This window comes from Sorex fumeus, unplaced genomic scaffold (genome assembly GCF_029834395.1).
Source record: "Sorex fumeus unplaced genomic scaffold, SorFum_2.1 ptg000024l, whole genome shotgun sequence".
Lineage (NCBI taxonomy): Eukaryota > Metazoa > Chordata > Mammalia > Eulipotyphla > Soricidae > Sorex > Sorex fumeus.
This window is the reverse complement of record NW_026606081.1, coordinates 14098519-14114866: the sequence shown is the minus strand read 5'-3', so window position 1 is coordinate 14114866 and position 16348 is coordinate 14098519. Positions and strand designations below refer to the sequence as shown.

The 16348-nt window shown below is 44.7% G+C and overlaps 1 protein-coding gene across 2 annotated transcripts in view; it reads left to right on the top strand.

Annotated features, from left to right (window-relative positions):
• TRMT9B (tRNA methyltransferase 9B (putative)) overlaps positions 1-16066 on the top strand; it is a 55435-nt gene extending 39369 nt beyond the window's left edge. For both annotated transcript variants that reach the window (XM_056114107.1, XM_056114108.1), the window contains exons 3-5: positions 717-871; positions 8703-8876; positions 14951-16066. In XM_056114107.1, the coding sequence (XP_055970082.1) occupies positions 718-871; positions 8703-8876; positions 14951-15978 (1356 nt within the window). In that variant the 5' untranslated portion in view covers position 717 and the 3' untranslated portion in view covers positions 15979-16066. The remainder of the gene's footprint in view (positions 1-716; positions 872-8702; positions 8877-14950) is intronic.
• The last annotated feature ends 282 nt before the right edge of the window (positions 16067-16348 follow it).

Genomic DNA, 16348 nt, shown 5'->3' with positions numbered 1-16348 from the left:
CTGTGCTGAGTTTTTTTTTTAAAAAATAAAGAACTGAGCCCCATTTCTAATATAGACTTAGCATGAGATACAGAGAAATAGCTGGAATTCAAATATACTAGAAGTTTGAACCAATGGGGCTTTGTAATTGAATTGGCAATGAGATACCTGTTTTATTTATTTAGTTATTTATTTAGTTAGTTATTTTCTTATTGGGTCACATCAGCGATGCTCAGGGGTTATTCCTGGCTTTGCACTCAGGAATTACTCCTGGTGGTGCTCGGGGGACCATATGGGATGCTGGGAATCAAAAACGGGTCAACTGCATGCAAGGCAAACGCCCTACCTGCTGTACTATGGCCCCAGCCCCAGAGCTACCTGTTTTAAAATTTTTAAAGCTATCTAGTATGAGAGATAAAGATTTTATGCAAAGTGAACCGTCAGTAAGATTTTTTTTTGTATGCTTCAAAAATCAAGACATCTTCCACAGATGTGCGATGATTAACTTGTCCATCCCCAAATCAGTATTTCCTGAAAATTTTGTGGGTAAAAAATTACTGCCTTTGATTGTCTCTTCACAACTACAGTGAGGTTCTTAGTGAAGGTTTTGTTCTTTGCGTCTTATGGAAACAGCATGGAAACAGCACCCTCTCGCAGCTGTAGATTCCCAACGTGGGGGTTCTGCCCCTGACTTCCACTGTCTGCAGGGCACAGTCTGACCAGGATTCTTCCCCCAGGATGGATCATGAAGCTGCCCAGCTGGAGCAGCAGCACGTACATGCTGTGTATGAGAGCACCGCTCCTTACTTCAGTGACCTGCAGAGCAAAGCCTGGCCTCGCGTCCGCCAGTTCCTCCAGGAGCAGAAGCCCGGCAGCCTTGTAGCTGACATAGGTAACCCACCACCATGCCACGCAGGTGGAAACACATCCTGTCTTGTCTTTCCCTTGTAGATTCGTTTTTCTCCTAACCAGAAATCCGAGATTGTGTCCTTTCCACGCCAGCACCTAGATTGCATGTTAGAGCAGAAAAGCACACAGTTAAATGAGTATTTTCAAAACTATCTCAAATCCGGGCTGGAGTGATAGCACAGTGGGTAGGACATTTGCCTTGCCTGTGGCTGACACAGCTGACCCAAGTTCGATTCCTCTTGGAGCTACTGAGAGTATCTTACCCGCTCGCCAAAGCCTGGCAAACTACCCGTGATGTATTCGATATGCCAAACACAGTAACAAGTCTCACAATGTTACTGGGTCTGCTTGAGCAAATCGATGAACAACAGGAGGACAGTGACAGTGATCTCAGATCCACAAGAGATAATAGCAGTCTTATCAGAGCCTTTGCAGATACCTCCAACAAAACTAACCTGCTGGTAACAGAGTAAGGTGACAGAATTGCAATAATTGCTTCTGAAACTGGGCTATTTAGGCTTGGAGACATTCACATGTGAAAATACCATATTTTGGTGGGTCATTGAGTGGCTCTCTTGCCTTCTACAGAAAAGCCAGTTGTGGAATTATAAAAAAAAAATTATTTTAGGACTACATCTCATCAGTAGAGCACTTGCTGAACATCTGTGACACCTTGGGTTCAATCCCCAGTATTCAAAAAAAAAAAGTTCTTGGAGCTGGAGAGATGTACAGCAGGTGGGGCACTTGCCTTGCATGTGGCCAATCCGGGTTCAATCCCTGGCATCTCTGTTTCCCCAAGCACTGCCAGGAGTGGTTTCTGAGTGCAGGCCCAGGAGTTAGCCTTGGGTACTCAAGGTTATGGCCTCCCAGCAAACAAAAGTTCTATGACTTTTTCATCTCATGCACCCTTGTCCTTAACTATTATGTAGGGGTTTATTACTAGTGCCTGCTTCTACTTAGATCCCAGCATCTTGTGGATGTGTGGGAAGGTGGTGACAGGTAAGCGAGGGGACACGTGAGCAGCAGATTGTCATCTGCCTTACATCACAGATTCTAAATGGAGCAAAGAGTAAGGCAATAAAACTATTAAAGGAGTACATGACAACTGGATCTTTTTTTTTAATATTCTCAGAGGGAAAAGACAAGTCTAAATATGAGACCAGCAAAAGTCAGGAATCATAAAGTATGGTTGCTTGTTATTATCCAAAAATACATACATCCTATAAAGTTTCTGTGAACACTGAGTCACTTCCTCAAGGGAAAATGTGGCATCAGTTTCCAGTGTGCTTCTGAGGATCACATTCTTGACAACTGAACAGTACCTAACCAGTTTTGTGCACGTCTCTGTCTCAGGGCTCCTTGTTACATACTGTTGACTCATTAACACTGACCTGATGGCCCGTTCACTGCAACTTGGGCCTGAAAGAACCTCATTAATGCACCATTTGTCCATAAGACACACTGCAGCCTAATTGTGCTTAGGGATCTAGACAGTATTCCCGTCCCGTGCTTGGGGACCACGTTAGTGAAACAACCAGAAGCACAAAAATGCAAACCCAAAACCAACCCAGCATAAATAGACTACCTGCAGAACATGTGCCAACAGCTTGAGAGTTGAGGGAGGAGGGAGGATGGTCACGTGTGTCTCAGGCCACTCGGAGCCGTCACTGCTGCATGAGTGCACTGGCAGTGGGTGAACCAGTGCCTGGTACCAGGACTGATTGTGGGTGTCAAGCTTAGGGGAGCATCCCCATATGGAATCGGCCAGCAATAAGGATCAACTGTGTTTATTTATTTATTTATTTATTTATTTCGATCATCTGTAATTGGGAGGGAAGGGAGTGGGCCATACCCAACAGTCCTCGGGATTATACCTGTCTCTGTAATCAGAAGAATCAGGAGTGACCCCTGGTGGTGCTCCAGTAACCATGCGGAGTGCTGGGGATTCAAACTGGAATCAGCCTCATGCAAAGCAAGCGCCTTATTATCTCTCTGGCCCAATGTGGTGATATTTTTAATCAGAAAATATTCAAGTTCTACAAGAAAAAAAATCTAAACAAATTTGTATACAGAGTCAAAAATACCAAACACTAAGTAAGATGCATATAGCCTGTCTCGTAGAAAACTTGGCTGTTGGGTAAGAGAGAGAGTAAAGGGGGTTATATTGCTGTCTTTGTATGTTCTGATCCTGATTCAATCCCAACACCCTGAGCACTAGAGTGAAGCCAAAAAAAAAAAAAACCAAAAAATAAAAAGGGGAAAAAGAGAGACAATACAGTGGATAGGATGCTTGTCATACATGTGGCCAACCTGGGTTCAATCTCCAGTACCACAGTTTTGAATACCATCAGGAGCGATCTCTGAGCTCAGAGCCAGGAGTAAGCCTCAAGCACAGCTGAATATGGCCTTTAAAAAGAAAAGAATAAAATCCTGACTTTAGGATCAGGGGAGTGTCGAGAAAGGTTTGGACATACCACTTGGTGCTCAGAGCTTACCCTGACTCTGTGCTCAGGGTCACTCCTAAAAGCGCTCAGGAGGGTTCATATGCTATGCCAGGGATTAAACCTAAATTGGCTGCATGTAAAGCAAGTGCCTTAACCCTTGTAATATCTGTTTCTGTTTTCTTAATCTACAAAGCGTTTTTCAAAGCCAGTAAGAAAGCCCAACAACTCAAAAGAAAAAGGGATGAAATGATATGATCAAATACTTCCAGAGGATAAATTCTAATTGCTTAAAATTTTTTAATAGGGAATACACTTCCTGGTTTAGAACAAAGCGGAGGTGTTATTTATCACATAATGTAGTATGCTATACAAATAAATAGTCATATTCTGGACCAGAGGAATAGTATAGTGAGTAGGATATTTGTCTTGCAAGCAGTCAGCCTGGGAACAATCCCAGCCCATATTTGGTCCCCTGCCAGGAGTGATCCTGAAGCACAGAACTAGAGTATGCCCTGAGCACTGCCGAATGTGACACAAAAACAAAAATCACACAGGTAATAAATATACGAAGGCAATCAATCTTCAAGTACCCATAAAGGATTTTTCTAGGATGTTTCACTGTTTCAGTGGTGCAACTCTTCGTGACTAAAATTGAACTGACTGTACCATCCCATTCCCCAGTTAGGCAGCAAGAATTAAGTTGGCAGGAACTATAAGCTATAAGCTAAGAAAATAACTCTGGCAGTTCAAAGGCAGCAGAAAAGCAGAATATTCTTAGGAAACACTGTGATCTCTGCAATTGTAGCAGAACCTTTAGCTGAGCTGAGCTGAGCTGATCAACTAAGGCCATTAAATTATGTATGCAGAATATTCTCTGGTTTGACCTCATTATTTGGATTCCATGACAGTATGGTATCTTGGTAAGTGAAGCTAGTCAGAAGGAGGAGGACAGGTCCAGAAAGTCCTTGCTCTTGCATAGGGAATATAAAGAAACCCAGTAAGAGGATAACATATGGCCAATGGCAACAGACTCTGAGAGTCAATCTACAGAACTGAGCCTACAAAGGCAGAGATTGTGGTAGGTGTGGGAGGGAACCCTGGACAGTGGTGGACGGATACCCTGATGGCAGGCCAGGACTGAAACACACCATATGCCTGACACTATCATTAATGATGTTATAAATCTTGGTGCCATAAAATCAAATAAAATAATGAGGAGGAAGAGAGTAGCTAATTTATCTTGTGAATAAGGCTACCTTTGACCAGATGTCAGATGCAACAGTCCTCAAGGACTGAGCTCTCATTGACTATAACAAAACATCTCTCAGTCATTGATATCCCCTTTGCCTCTAACTCTCCATGTATTTGTTCCTGGTCTTTGGTCAGATTTGCTTCGCTAAATCACTATCTAAGTATCATTCCTTCACTGAGTTCATAAAAATGTAGTGTTTCTAACCTTATTGGGCACTGTGCTTGCAGAATAAAACATATTCTCTCATATACAACCTCTAGGAATCAATGTAAAATAGGAAATAAGTAAGCATTTTTTCTTCTTTGTTCCCCTGAGAAAAAGAGAATTATCTTTTCAGATAAGTTTCTTGGCAAAGAACTTATCATTTTAGAAAATGTTGTTGCTGCAGCAAACTTCAGAAGGAACATTCAGATTCATGATTTGTAGCAAATACTTGCCTACCTTGCAGCAAAATATCTTTTTGAGTTAAGGCAGTTTTGTTTTCTCCTTTGTTCGTAGTGTGGTGTGCATTGTAAACTGGATGGGGATGGAAGAATGCAGACACTCCAGACACTCGGTCTTCTTGCTCCAGTGCCATGAAGGTTATCATTTAATGAGATTTTTTCAAGGAGCAGAGTTGCTGTGTACTGCAGCTTGCCATAACATCAAAAATGTCCTGATTTATTTCTTGTACACTTAAGATAATGGGGTGACTCGGCTTGGCACTATTCCTGATTTCCTCATTAGGATAAAATCTTTCCCTTTGCAGCAGTATCTCTGTGTATGCACTTAAGAAATGGGTAATTGCATCATAGTTGGGAGTTCCACTACTATCCTGATGCCATTAGAACTGAATACAGAATAAATCTAGGGTTCCTGGGCACTATAAATGGTACAGGAGATTTGAAATGCCTTCAGTTTTTGCATTGCTACAGAATGCTCTCTAAACAGGTCCTTCTAGCTCTAATTGCTCATGAGCTTGTTTTGATAGTATTTTTGAGTCAATTCCCTCTTCATTTCTCTAAATGCATTCCCTGAGCCATTTTTTTAAAGGCCAAATTAGTTTTCAAGCCTATTTTTCTTAAAATATGACTTCGTCTTTAAAATGCTCAAGATTTCTTGGAGCCAGAGAGATTGTACAGAGGATAGGGTGCTCACCTTGCATGCGGTCAACCTAGTTTTGATCCCTGGCATCCTATGTGGTCCTCCAGGCACTGCCAGGAATAATTTCTGAGTGCAGAGTCAAGAGTAATCCCTGAGCATTGCTAGGTGTGGCCCAAAAATCAAAAAAGTAAATAAATAAAATTTAAAAATAAAATGCTCAGGATTTCAATTTTAGAATACTTTTGTAAAGCCCTTGATTGTTCATAAATATTGGATACTTTCACTCAGCATTCTTAGACACAGTGGTTCTGAAATCTAAAATATTTTTCTAAGGCCCCAGTCATACATGCTGAAATCATGATATTGGAAACATTTTCTACTTACATATCTTCCACTGTCTCACCTAGCATTAAAGAACATCAATTTGGTGGCATAATGCCACCAGCAGGTCAACCTGTACCTGCAGGGCAAGTGCATCAGCAGTCTGATGGTGCCTTCAAGCTTCCTAATATCTCCAAAATTGCTGCTGTGCCTTTGGCTGGACCCCAACAACTTGGGACCAAGTTAACCAAGAAATTAAATGGCCAAAGGTTAGATATGTGGGAGCCATGCCCACGAACTACCTCTGGCTCAGCTTTACAAGCTCATTTATTGGCCTTATTTAAGCGACCCATAAATAAATCTTGAAAGAGATCAAAAACCGCAGTTAATCTCAGACCCATGCAAGGCTGAACAGACAGGGTAAATGGAGTAGGGCGTGTCAACCTAGAGCCCACCCAAGCAGAGTCCCTGGCAGCTGCTTGTTTCCACAATCCAAAATCACCGCCATACCCCCAGCCTGACTGCACTGTCTCAAGATGGACGTCACTAAGACATAATCTGCTAAAAATTCTGGTATGCAAGTTTTATGACTGAAATCTCCAGGCTTTCTCGGGATTGGGAAGGCTACCTCCCCCTACCTCCCTGTACTTCCAGAAGCCTTGGCAGTCACATCTATACCCCAAAACTGTCACCCGGTTATAAAACTACTTCAGCCTTACCGTCCTGATAAAATTACTGAATGCCCTGAACACACACAATGACCTTTTAGTACCTTTATTACAAACCATAATGCACAAAAGGAAAAGGAGAGAGAGAGAGAGAGAGAGAGAGAGAGAGAGAGAGAGAGAGAGAGCAAGAAGGAAAATGCCTCCCATAGAGGGAGGCTGGGGTAGAGGGTGGGTTGTTCGGGGAACAGGGGCATTGGTGGTGGGAAATGTACACTGGTGGAGGGATGGGTGCTGTATCATTGTGTGACTGAAACCCAATTATGAACAGCTTTTAATGATCTTTCTCACAGATATTCAATTAAAAAATGTTTTTAAAAAAAGGTATGTGGAATTTATGCCTGCTTCAGTCAGCTTAATCAGTGGCTGAATAAATAGCAGCACTCCTACATTTAAAAGATGAACATTAATTCTGCTTTTAGTGTCTCATATGATTTTTGAACAATTCCTAATAAGGAATAGTTATAAGAGTACTGTGACATAGCTCAGACATGGGAAATTGATCTCTTTGTTTGTTTGTTTGTTTGTTTGTGTAGGGCCACACTCACCCATGCTCAAAGGTTACTCTGCTCTCTGGATTCACTCCTGGCAGGGCTTGGGGGACTGGTCACATGTGGTGCCAGGAACTGCACCTGGGTTGGCTATGTGCCAGACAAGTGCCTCACTACCTTTGGTCCCAATTAATTTTTAAATAGCACTAGATATGGTTTTCAGACAAGTATCAGGCAAGAAAACTGATAGCTAATGCCCACAGGAAAAATACCTGCTCTAAAAATATTTTTAAATAGTTCTTTTAGAAGAGGCATTAGATGATACGAATTTTCAGCACCTAATAAGAAAAAGTGATGAACAAATACGGTGACAGAGTTCTATGCTAAAATATACCAGGTACGAGGGCTGGAGCAATAGCACAGTGGGTAGGGCATTTGTCTTGCATGCAGTCAACCCAGTTCAATTCCCAGCATCCCATATAGTCCCCTGAGCACCACCAGGAGTAATTCCTGAGCGCAGAGCCAGGAGTAACCCCTATGCATTGCCGGGTGTGATCCAAAAATCAAAAAAATAAAAAATAAAATATACCAGGTACTGAGCTGGAGAGATAGCACAGGGATTGAGGCACTTTGTTTCAATGCAGCTGACCCTGATTCCATCCCCCGCATCAATCACATGGTCTTTCAAGCACCACGAGAAGCAAATCATGAGAGTAGCCCTTGAGCGTTGGTGGGTGTGGCCCCCAACACCCCTAAATAAAAACAAAACAAATAAAGATAAAAGTATATTTGCAATTTACAGAAGAAAAATACTTATAGAGTTAGCAACTATGCTGTAACTTAGAAACAAACCATGAAATACGTGGGTGAAGGTAACTTTTGTAAGAGATTGCACTGTTCCTGACAGACAAGGAGCTCACATGTCCTGCAGGAGACCAGCTAGCACATTCTGGCTGGGCTACCATGCCCAGATCTGTGGACATTCAATATTTGGTATTTAATAAGCAGTATTAAATTCTATGTTAGATTGGACTGGAGCAATAGCACACTAGGTAGGGCGTCTGCCTTGCACACAGCCAACATGGCCAACCCAAATTCGATTCCTCCTCCCCTCTCGGAGAGCCCGGCAAGCTACCCAGAGTATCTCGCCCACACGGCAAAGCCTGGCAAGCTACCCATGAAGTATTTGATATGCCAAACACGGTAACAACAAGTCTCACAATCTTACTGGGCCCACTCGAGCAAATCGATGAACAAGAGGAGGACAGTGACAGTGACAGATTGTAAACATTGGTAAATATTCAATAAATATTATTTTAGCCCCACTCCTTCTCCCTTCTCTATAGGAAAATATGTAAGTGATCTCTGTAAACTTCTTTTCTTTTTGTGCATATCATACCATGCTGTAGTCTGTCTTGGTAGTTCATGTAGACACACTACCTACTGTCCACTCTCCCTTCGGCATTGCATGTAACACTTTTTTTCTCCTCTCTTGTAGGTTGTGGGACTGGAAAGTATCTTAAAGTGAACAGCCAGGTCCACAGTCTGGGCTGTGACTACTGTGGGCCATTGGTAGAGATTGCCCGGAGTAGAGGATGTGAAGTCATGGTATGTGACAACCTTAATCTCCCCTTTAGGGATCAGGGCTTCGATGCCATCATCTCCATAGGAGGTAAGGCAGCCTGGCCCCATGTTTCCTCACCCCCATGAGAATAATGATACATGATTGTAGATGCTCTCACAGATCAATATCCATTCTTCTTAGAACATGCTACTCGATTCAGTTTATCTATTTCTTAAAGCATTTCAGTCTGTTGGGTTATCTGACTAACATCAAATATGCTTACAATGGTATATATGATTGCTCTAATTAGTTAAACCTTCAGAGTGCTATTGAATTCATTTGATGTTCCAATTTTTTTTAGTTAGGAGAAAGAAAGTTATTAGAATATTTTATGCATTGAAAATTGTTCTTTATCTGGGGCTGGAGTGATAGCACAGCAGGTAGGGCGTTTACCTTGTACGCAGCCTGACCCGGATTCAATTCCCAGCATCCCATATGGTCTCCTGAGAATGGCCAGGAGTAATTCCTGAGTGTGTGGACCAGGAGTAACCCCTGTGCATCGCTGGGTGTGACCCAAAAAGCAAAAAAAAAAAAAATAGTTCTTTATCATATTAGAATGAAGTCAGATTCTTCCAGTGTGAATTAGATTGGAAGACTTGGTGCTTGTTACATTTATGAAACTACAGGGGACCTTTTTTTAACTTTGTAGTGAGATAAGTAAAGTAAAGGCCCTCCCGTTGATCATCGATTTGCTCGAGCGGGCCCAGTAACGTCTCCATTGGAGACTTTGTTGTTACTGTGTCTGGCATATCGAATACGTCACAGGGAGCTTGCCAAGCTCTTCTGTGCGGCGAGATACTCTCGGTAGCTTGCCGGGCTCTTGGAGAGGGGCAGAGGAATCGAACTCGGGTCGGCCATGTTGGCTGCGTGCAAGGCAAACGCCCTACCGCTGTGCTACTATTTTTTAAATTTAAATTTATTCAATTTTTTAATTGGATCACAGAGAGATACTCAGTTACAAAGTTGTTCATGATTGGGTTTCAGTCATATAATGTTCCAATACCCATCCCTTCACCAGTATACATTTCCCACCACCAATGTCCCCAATTTCCCTCCCACCCTCACCCCCACCTCTATAGCAGGTTACTTTTCTTCGTCTATTTTCTTCTCTCTCTCTCTCTCTCTCTCTCTCTCTCTCTCTCTCTCTCTCTCTCTCTCAGTATGTTTGTAATACAAATACTGAAAGGTTATAATGTATATCCCTTTACCTACTTTCAACACTTAGTTCCTGTCCAAAGTGATCATTTCCAGTTATTACTATCATACTGGTCCCTTCTCTAAGTGCCCTTCAACTCCTACAGAACTGTGACAAGCTTCCAAGTATGACCAGTCCTCCTGGCCACAGGGTACCTTTTATTTATAGGATACCGTGGAACTTATATCCTGAGTGCTACCTAGAAGGATGTGTCATGTGACCAGTCACTAGGATGTGTCATGTGACCAGTCACTATTTCTCCCGCCCCTGCTCCTACACTGCATGCTTCCCTCTGCTCTAACTGCTGAAGTTGCTCCTAACAGGGAGTACATTCCCTCATAGTTCCCCAGCGAGATGCAAAACACATCTAATGCTATTCAAAAATTATTGGTTGCACCAGAGAGATAGTACAGCTGGTGAGGTGCTTGCCTTGCATGTAGCCAACCCAGGTTCAATCCCCAACACCACATGTGATGCCCCCAAGCCCTGTCAGGAGTGATCTCTGAGTGCAGAGCCAGGAGGAAGCCCTGAACACAGCAAAATAAAAATTGATCTATTTGAGGGGCCAGGTAGGGTAGCTAGCATAAGCGTTAGGCATATGCCATGTGTGCCTGATTCTTGTTCTATCCTTATCACTACATATAACCCACTTCCAGTGTCACTGGGTGCAGTCCTGGAGGCCTGCAACTACTACCTGATGGCCCTGGTAGTCCCAAGTACCACAAGTCCCAAACAACACTGCATCGTGGGCCCAAGCCCAACCATCTGGCCCAGTTGGCAGAGACTGACTAACTCATCTGCAGATACCCAGAGCACCACAGGAGCTACCCCGTACCTCCCCAGAATTAATCTGGGTCAGAAACAGCTCAACAGGCTGGAGCACATGCTTTGCACATAGAAGGTCTGGGTTCATCCCTGGCACTACTGATTCCCCGAGCACTGCCAAGAGCAACCCCCCAATCACAGAACCTGGAGAACCCCTGAGCACCACCCCATATGCTTCCTAAATTAATCTATTTGAATATTATAAACATTGTCAAAGCAAACTGATCCTATATAAAAGTGAGTAAGCTTTTAGAAATTTAGAATAGCTGAAAAATGGATTCTTTTTTAACATTTGTTGGAGACTATACCTTTAAAGAGGGAGGTCACACAAGCTTGGATGTCAAAACACAGAACTACAAGCTTGGATGTCATAACACAGAACTAGGTGAGACTGGCAGGACACAATTGTCATAGAAACCTGCTTTGTGGCAGTCCCACTGTTTTTGCTGTGGAAACTGAGAGCATTCTTTAATTCTAAGTATTAAGAGGACAAATTCTGGTTAAGTTTAGCAACTCTCCGCAATGTTTTGTACCTTCAGTCATCTCTGGTTGATTGTTCTATCCACTGAAATTCTTAGAAATCAAAACAATGTCAGACAAGTATAGATTTTGCTTTTTGTTTGTTTGTCTTAGTTTTAGGGCTCTAAAGTTGTGGCTTTCTGGAGTTGTGCCATGTTGTGGGCATGGGGGCATAGAAACAAACCAGCTTTGTTACTGTGGTGAAATGCCCCACGGGAAGTATTTGGGGACTAAGGGTTAGGTCCTTCTCTGCTTTCAATGTGTCTCATGGCTACTCGAAGAGGAAATGGGACCCTTCCCTGCCCTGAGTACCCCTAGGACTCACCTCCAAATTAATTAAGAAACAAATGGTCACTGGGTGCAAGGGCAAAGACCAAGGGCTGGAACAGATGCTTTGCTTGCAAGAGCCCTGGATTCAATCTCAGGTACCACGTAGTTCCCTGAACATTTCAGAGAATGACTCCCCCGACCCACAAAGCACCAAGTCTGGTATAGCCCCCCAAAATCCCCAAAACCCTCTGCAAAAAATAAGTATTTATTAATGAATTAGATATAATAAATGCATAGAGGCCAGAGCAATAGCACAGTGGGAAGAGCATTTGCCTTGCCTGCAGCCGACCTGGGTTCAGTCCTCAGCATCCCATATGGTCGCCCAAGCAGCACCAGGAGGGATTCCTGAGTACAGAGCCAGGAGTGACACCTGAGCATTGCTGGGTGTGGCCCAAAAACTGGAAAAAATGTAATAAATGAATATAAAGACAAATTTATTTGAAACCTAGAATTCTGAAACATTGAAGACCTTTCGGTTTTCTAAAGGTAGATAGTAATGGTTAGATCAGTAATACAGCAGGTAGGATACTTGCCTTATATGGAGCCAACCTGGTTCAATCCCTGCCACACCATATGGGGACCAGAGCCATTCAAGAGTGATCCCTGAGCACAGTCAAGAGTACGACCCCCAAATTTGACCCAAAACCCACAAAAAGAAATAAAAATTAAATTAAATTAAAATATTGTGATAAGAGCCTACAAGTCTATAAAAATATGCCTAAAATCACATTTCACAGATCACAGATCACATATCATCCTGTTATTCGTCGATTGCCTCAAGCAGGCCCCAGTAACGTCTCCTTCATCCTAGCCCTGAGATTATATTCAAGGCTCTTTAGGAGAATGAGACCCATCATTGTTACTGGTATTTGGCATATTGGGTACGCCACGGGGAGTTTGCCAGACTCTGCCGTGTGGGCAGGCTACATTCGGTAGCCTGCCAGTTTGTCAAAGTAGGAATGAGATGTCATAATAAGATGTCATCGTGGCCGCATTTGCAGCTGCGAGGTTCCGGGAGCTGGTTTTTATAGTCTCTGAGTCTTGGCTGCTGATGGGATTACACGGCGCCAGGGGGCCAGTTGGTGGGTGTGACCCCCACCTACTGGAATTTGGAGGATCTGGGTGGAGGATGCTCGACTCCAATCCGAGTAGGCTTGGAGATCTCGGCCCCGGAACCCACGTGGCTTTGTCCCTCTGCCGGTACCTTCAGGTGTGCGGAGAGTGGTCTCACATGGTGGTGGCTGGTCCTGGAGGTCTTCGGCTGCCAGGGCCCTGGTCAGGGCGGGGAGGAAAGCACAACCCGCTCCCCTCCAAGGGGCCCCGGCGAGGAATAGCCAGGCGCGGGGGCAGGGGACTGCACTGTTCTCCCTCTGGGAGCTGGTTTTTATAGTCTATAAAAACCTATAAAAACCTATATAAAAAATCACATTTAAGTCTAGACAAAGACAGTTTTGCTTAATGCACTAAATACTGCGCAGGACTGGAAGTACTAGGAGTACCTATAAATGGAATGTTTTTAAAATGGTACATAAACACTTTACATGTAACATTAATACTCCTGGCGCAGAGTCCCAGACTCCATGCTAGGCTGTTTTCACTTGGGGTGCCCCAGAGGGGGCGGGTGAGAGCCCTCCCTGCCCCAAGGGACCCAGCCCTGGCAACCGACCTCCACTGCCCAATTGCCATCATGCTCCAGGCCACTTTCTGCACACTTGGGCTGAGCCTCACATATGAATGAACATATTCCTGCAACGCGCAGCCGCGAAAGATCATAAGACACTCCTTACTCATTTTCCATAATTACCACACCATATATGTTAAAGAAATATGTACATATATGCCTCTCGGAGAGCCTGGCAAGCTACCGAGAGTATCCCGCCCACACAGCAGAGCCTGGCAAGCTAACTGTAGCATATTCGATATGCCAAAAACAGTAATAATAATGGGAATGACCCTGACCTGAAAGAGCCTCCAATTTGTTGGGAAAGACGAGTAAGGAGAGGCTGCTAAAATCTCAGGGCTGGGATGAATGGAGATGTTACTGGCACCCGTTCAAGTAAATCGAAGAACAACGGGATGACAGTGATGACAGTGATGTAGTGATTAACACTCCTACAATTACAGGCAATCATTTGGACTTGTGCTTGGCCAAGATTATTATCTGAATAGAAAATAACATTGGTTTCTACTTCTCTTTGCTATTAATTTTATTAATACTCATTACCACTATTAATCTTTTCATACATTAGGAGTACTAACCAAACCACAGGGGCTGGAAAGACAGTACAAATTTAAAGCACTTGCCTTGTAGGCAGCCAACCCTGATTCAGTCCCCTTCACCCCCACAGTACCCCAAGCACCTCCAGAGTGTTCCCCAGAATCCCCCCCAAAAGAAGCACTAACCATTAAAGTGATTAATTATTTCACAGAATTCCATTTGGGAACATTTACTGAGTTAGTGCTTCTGTGTAAATTGAGTTGATTCTTATGGGTCATCCTCCTGCTTAGCAAAATTCAAAGGAGTGGGGTCCTGGACAAGCCCTTACATGTTATTCATCCCAGGTGTTTTTTTTTTCTAGGTATATTTTTAATAGACGAATAAACTTTAAATCTACAGAAGCCAAATAATTGCCAAAGATCATTTCTCTGAGAAGTCCTGAAGCCGGGGCCAGGGAGATAGCTCAGGGGTCTGGGGCTCAGGCAAAGTGCTAGGTCCGTTACCTCAAATCTGGGTACCACAGGGCTCCCACACAAGCACCCTCAGTTACTCACTGAAGACCCCATAACACTGCTCTCTGCTTAGAACCCTCCCCACACCCTCCTGCAAAGCAACAACAACAACAAAAGGATAGTAACCAAAGCTAAAGTTCAGGGGCCAGAGAGATAGTACAGCAGGCCAGGTGCTTGTCTTGCACCTGCCGACCTGGGTCTGATCCGCAGGATCCCATATGATTCCCTAGGCACTGCCAGTTGTGATTCCTAAGCTCAGAGCCAGGCAATCCCCTGAGCATTGCCAGGTGTGGCCCAAAAACCAAAACAAAGTGTGGAGGGAAGCTAAAATCCATAATATTCTTATGGTTTGTACCATTTCTTCTACCTGCCTCCTTCCTTAGGAAATGACTTTTCTACCTGTCCAAACTCTGTCATTATTTTGTAATACATAGCAGTCCTCATCAAATACAAATGTCTAAATAAATGCATGTTGATGTATGTATCTCGACAGACGTTGCAATCCAGTTCCTTCTTTTTCCAGTCATACATCATTTTTCTACAAAACAAAGGCGAATCAGGGCAATCAAGGAAATGGCCCGCATCTTAGTCCCCGGAGGCCAGCTGATGATCTATGTGTGGGCCATGGAGCAGAAGAACCGGCACTTCGAGAAGCAAGACGTTCTTGTCCCGTGGAACCGGGCCTTGTGCTCTCGGCTCTTGGCGGAGCCCAGCCGGTCGATGAGAGAGCAGCAGGCACAGCCGGAGAGGAGGCAGCCCTGCCCTCGACCTTGCACCCACTGGACCCGCGCCTCCAGCCTGCAAGAGCGTCGGGACTCCAAACGGTGCCACAGCGTGGACAGCGGGCCTGTCGCGACCACCAACTGCTGTGCAAGCGTCTCCAAGACAGGCGAGGGAGAGAACGGATTCTATAACACACTGGAGAGATCTTTCCGCTCCTGGTTTTCCTCCCGGTCCTTCGATGAGTCCACGCTGCGGAAGCAGTTTGTGGAAAGAGCCAGAGCCCTGACGGGCACAGAGGGCTGGGCCCCCACCCGCGCCGTGTCCACGCAGCCCTGCCGACACGCCAGCCTAGACCTGGCGCACCCAGGCCCGGTAGAGCCGACTCTGGATGAGGATGTGTTTGTGGAAGCATCTGGGAAACACCTGGAGTGGCCGAGCGCGCCGGCTGCCACGCGGTCACTCCAGGGAGATGGTCCAGACGCGGTCAAGAGAAACGGGGATGCGCGTTTTCTGGAGGGCAGCGGCCCGCGCGGGGCCAGTGCAAAGGCAGGTGATGCTGAAGGGGACCCTCCCGCCGGCCAGAGGCTGACGAGGGTCTCCGCGGTCCACTCCACGGTCTCCAACCCAGGGGGTCCCAGCAGGGAGCAGCAGCGGCCTGAGAGCTGGGAGACCACGGCCTTCATGCGCTACTACCACGTGTTCTGCGAGGGCGAGCTCTGTGAGCTGCTCACTCAGCACGTGTCAGAGCTCCGTATTCTCAGCTCGGGAAACGACCACGGCAACTGGTGTCTGGTCGCCGAGAAAATTGCCAAGCGGCACTGTGAGTGACGGGGTCGCTTGAGACATTCTGGGTGCAGCCGGCCGCACAGACTGAACTCGGGACCTTCTAAGGTGTCAGAAAACGTATGAGCTGATCCGTGAGTGGCCACATACACTCAAAACACACATGCACTTTGTGTAATATTACTCTGGATGGTCCTGGAAGGAGGGAAATGTTTTCACATCATGTTGGCAGGACTAAATAAAAAAGAAAAAAAATTATAATAGCAATCGTTTGCTTTGCATTGACCAAGCACAAGAATTCTATGCATCCAGATATTGTTTTGTATGCTCCATGGTTGATATCTCTCTTTGGGGTCAACAGGTGAACGTCACTCTTGAAGAACTATTGTAAAAATATCTCTATCGTGTAAAAATC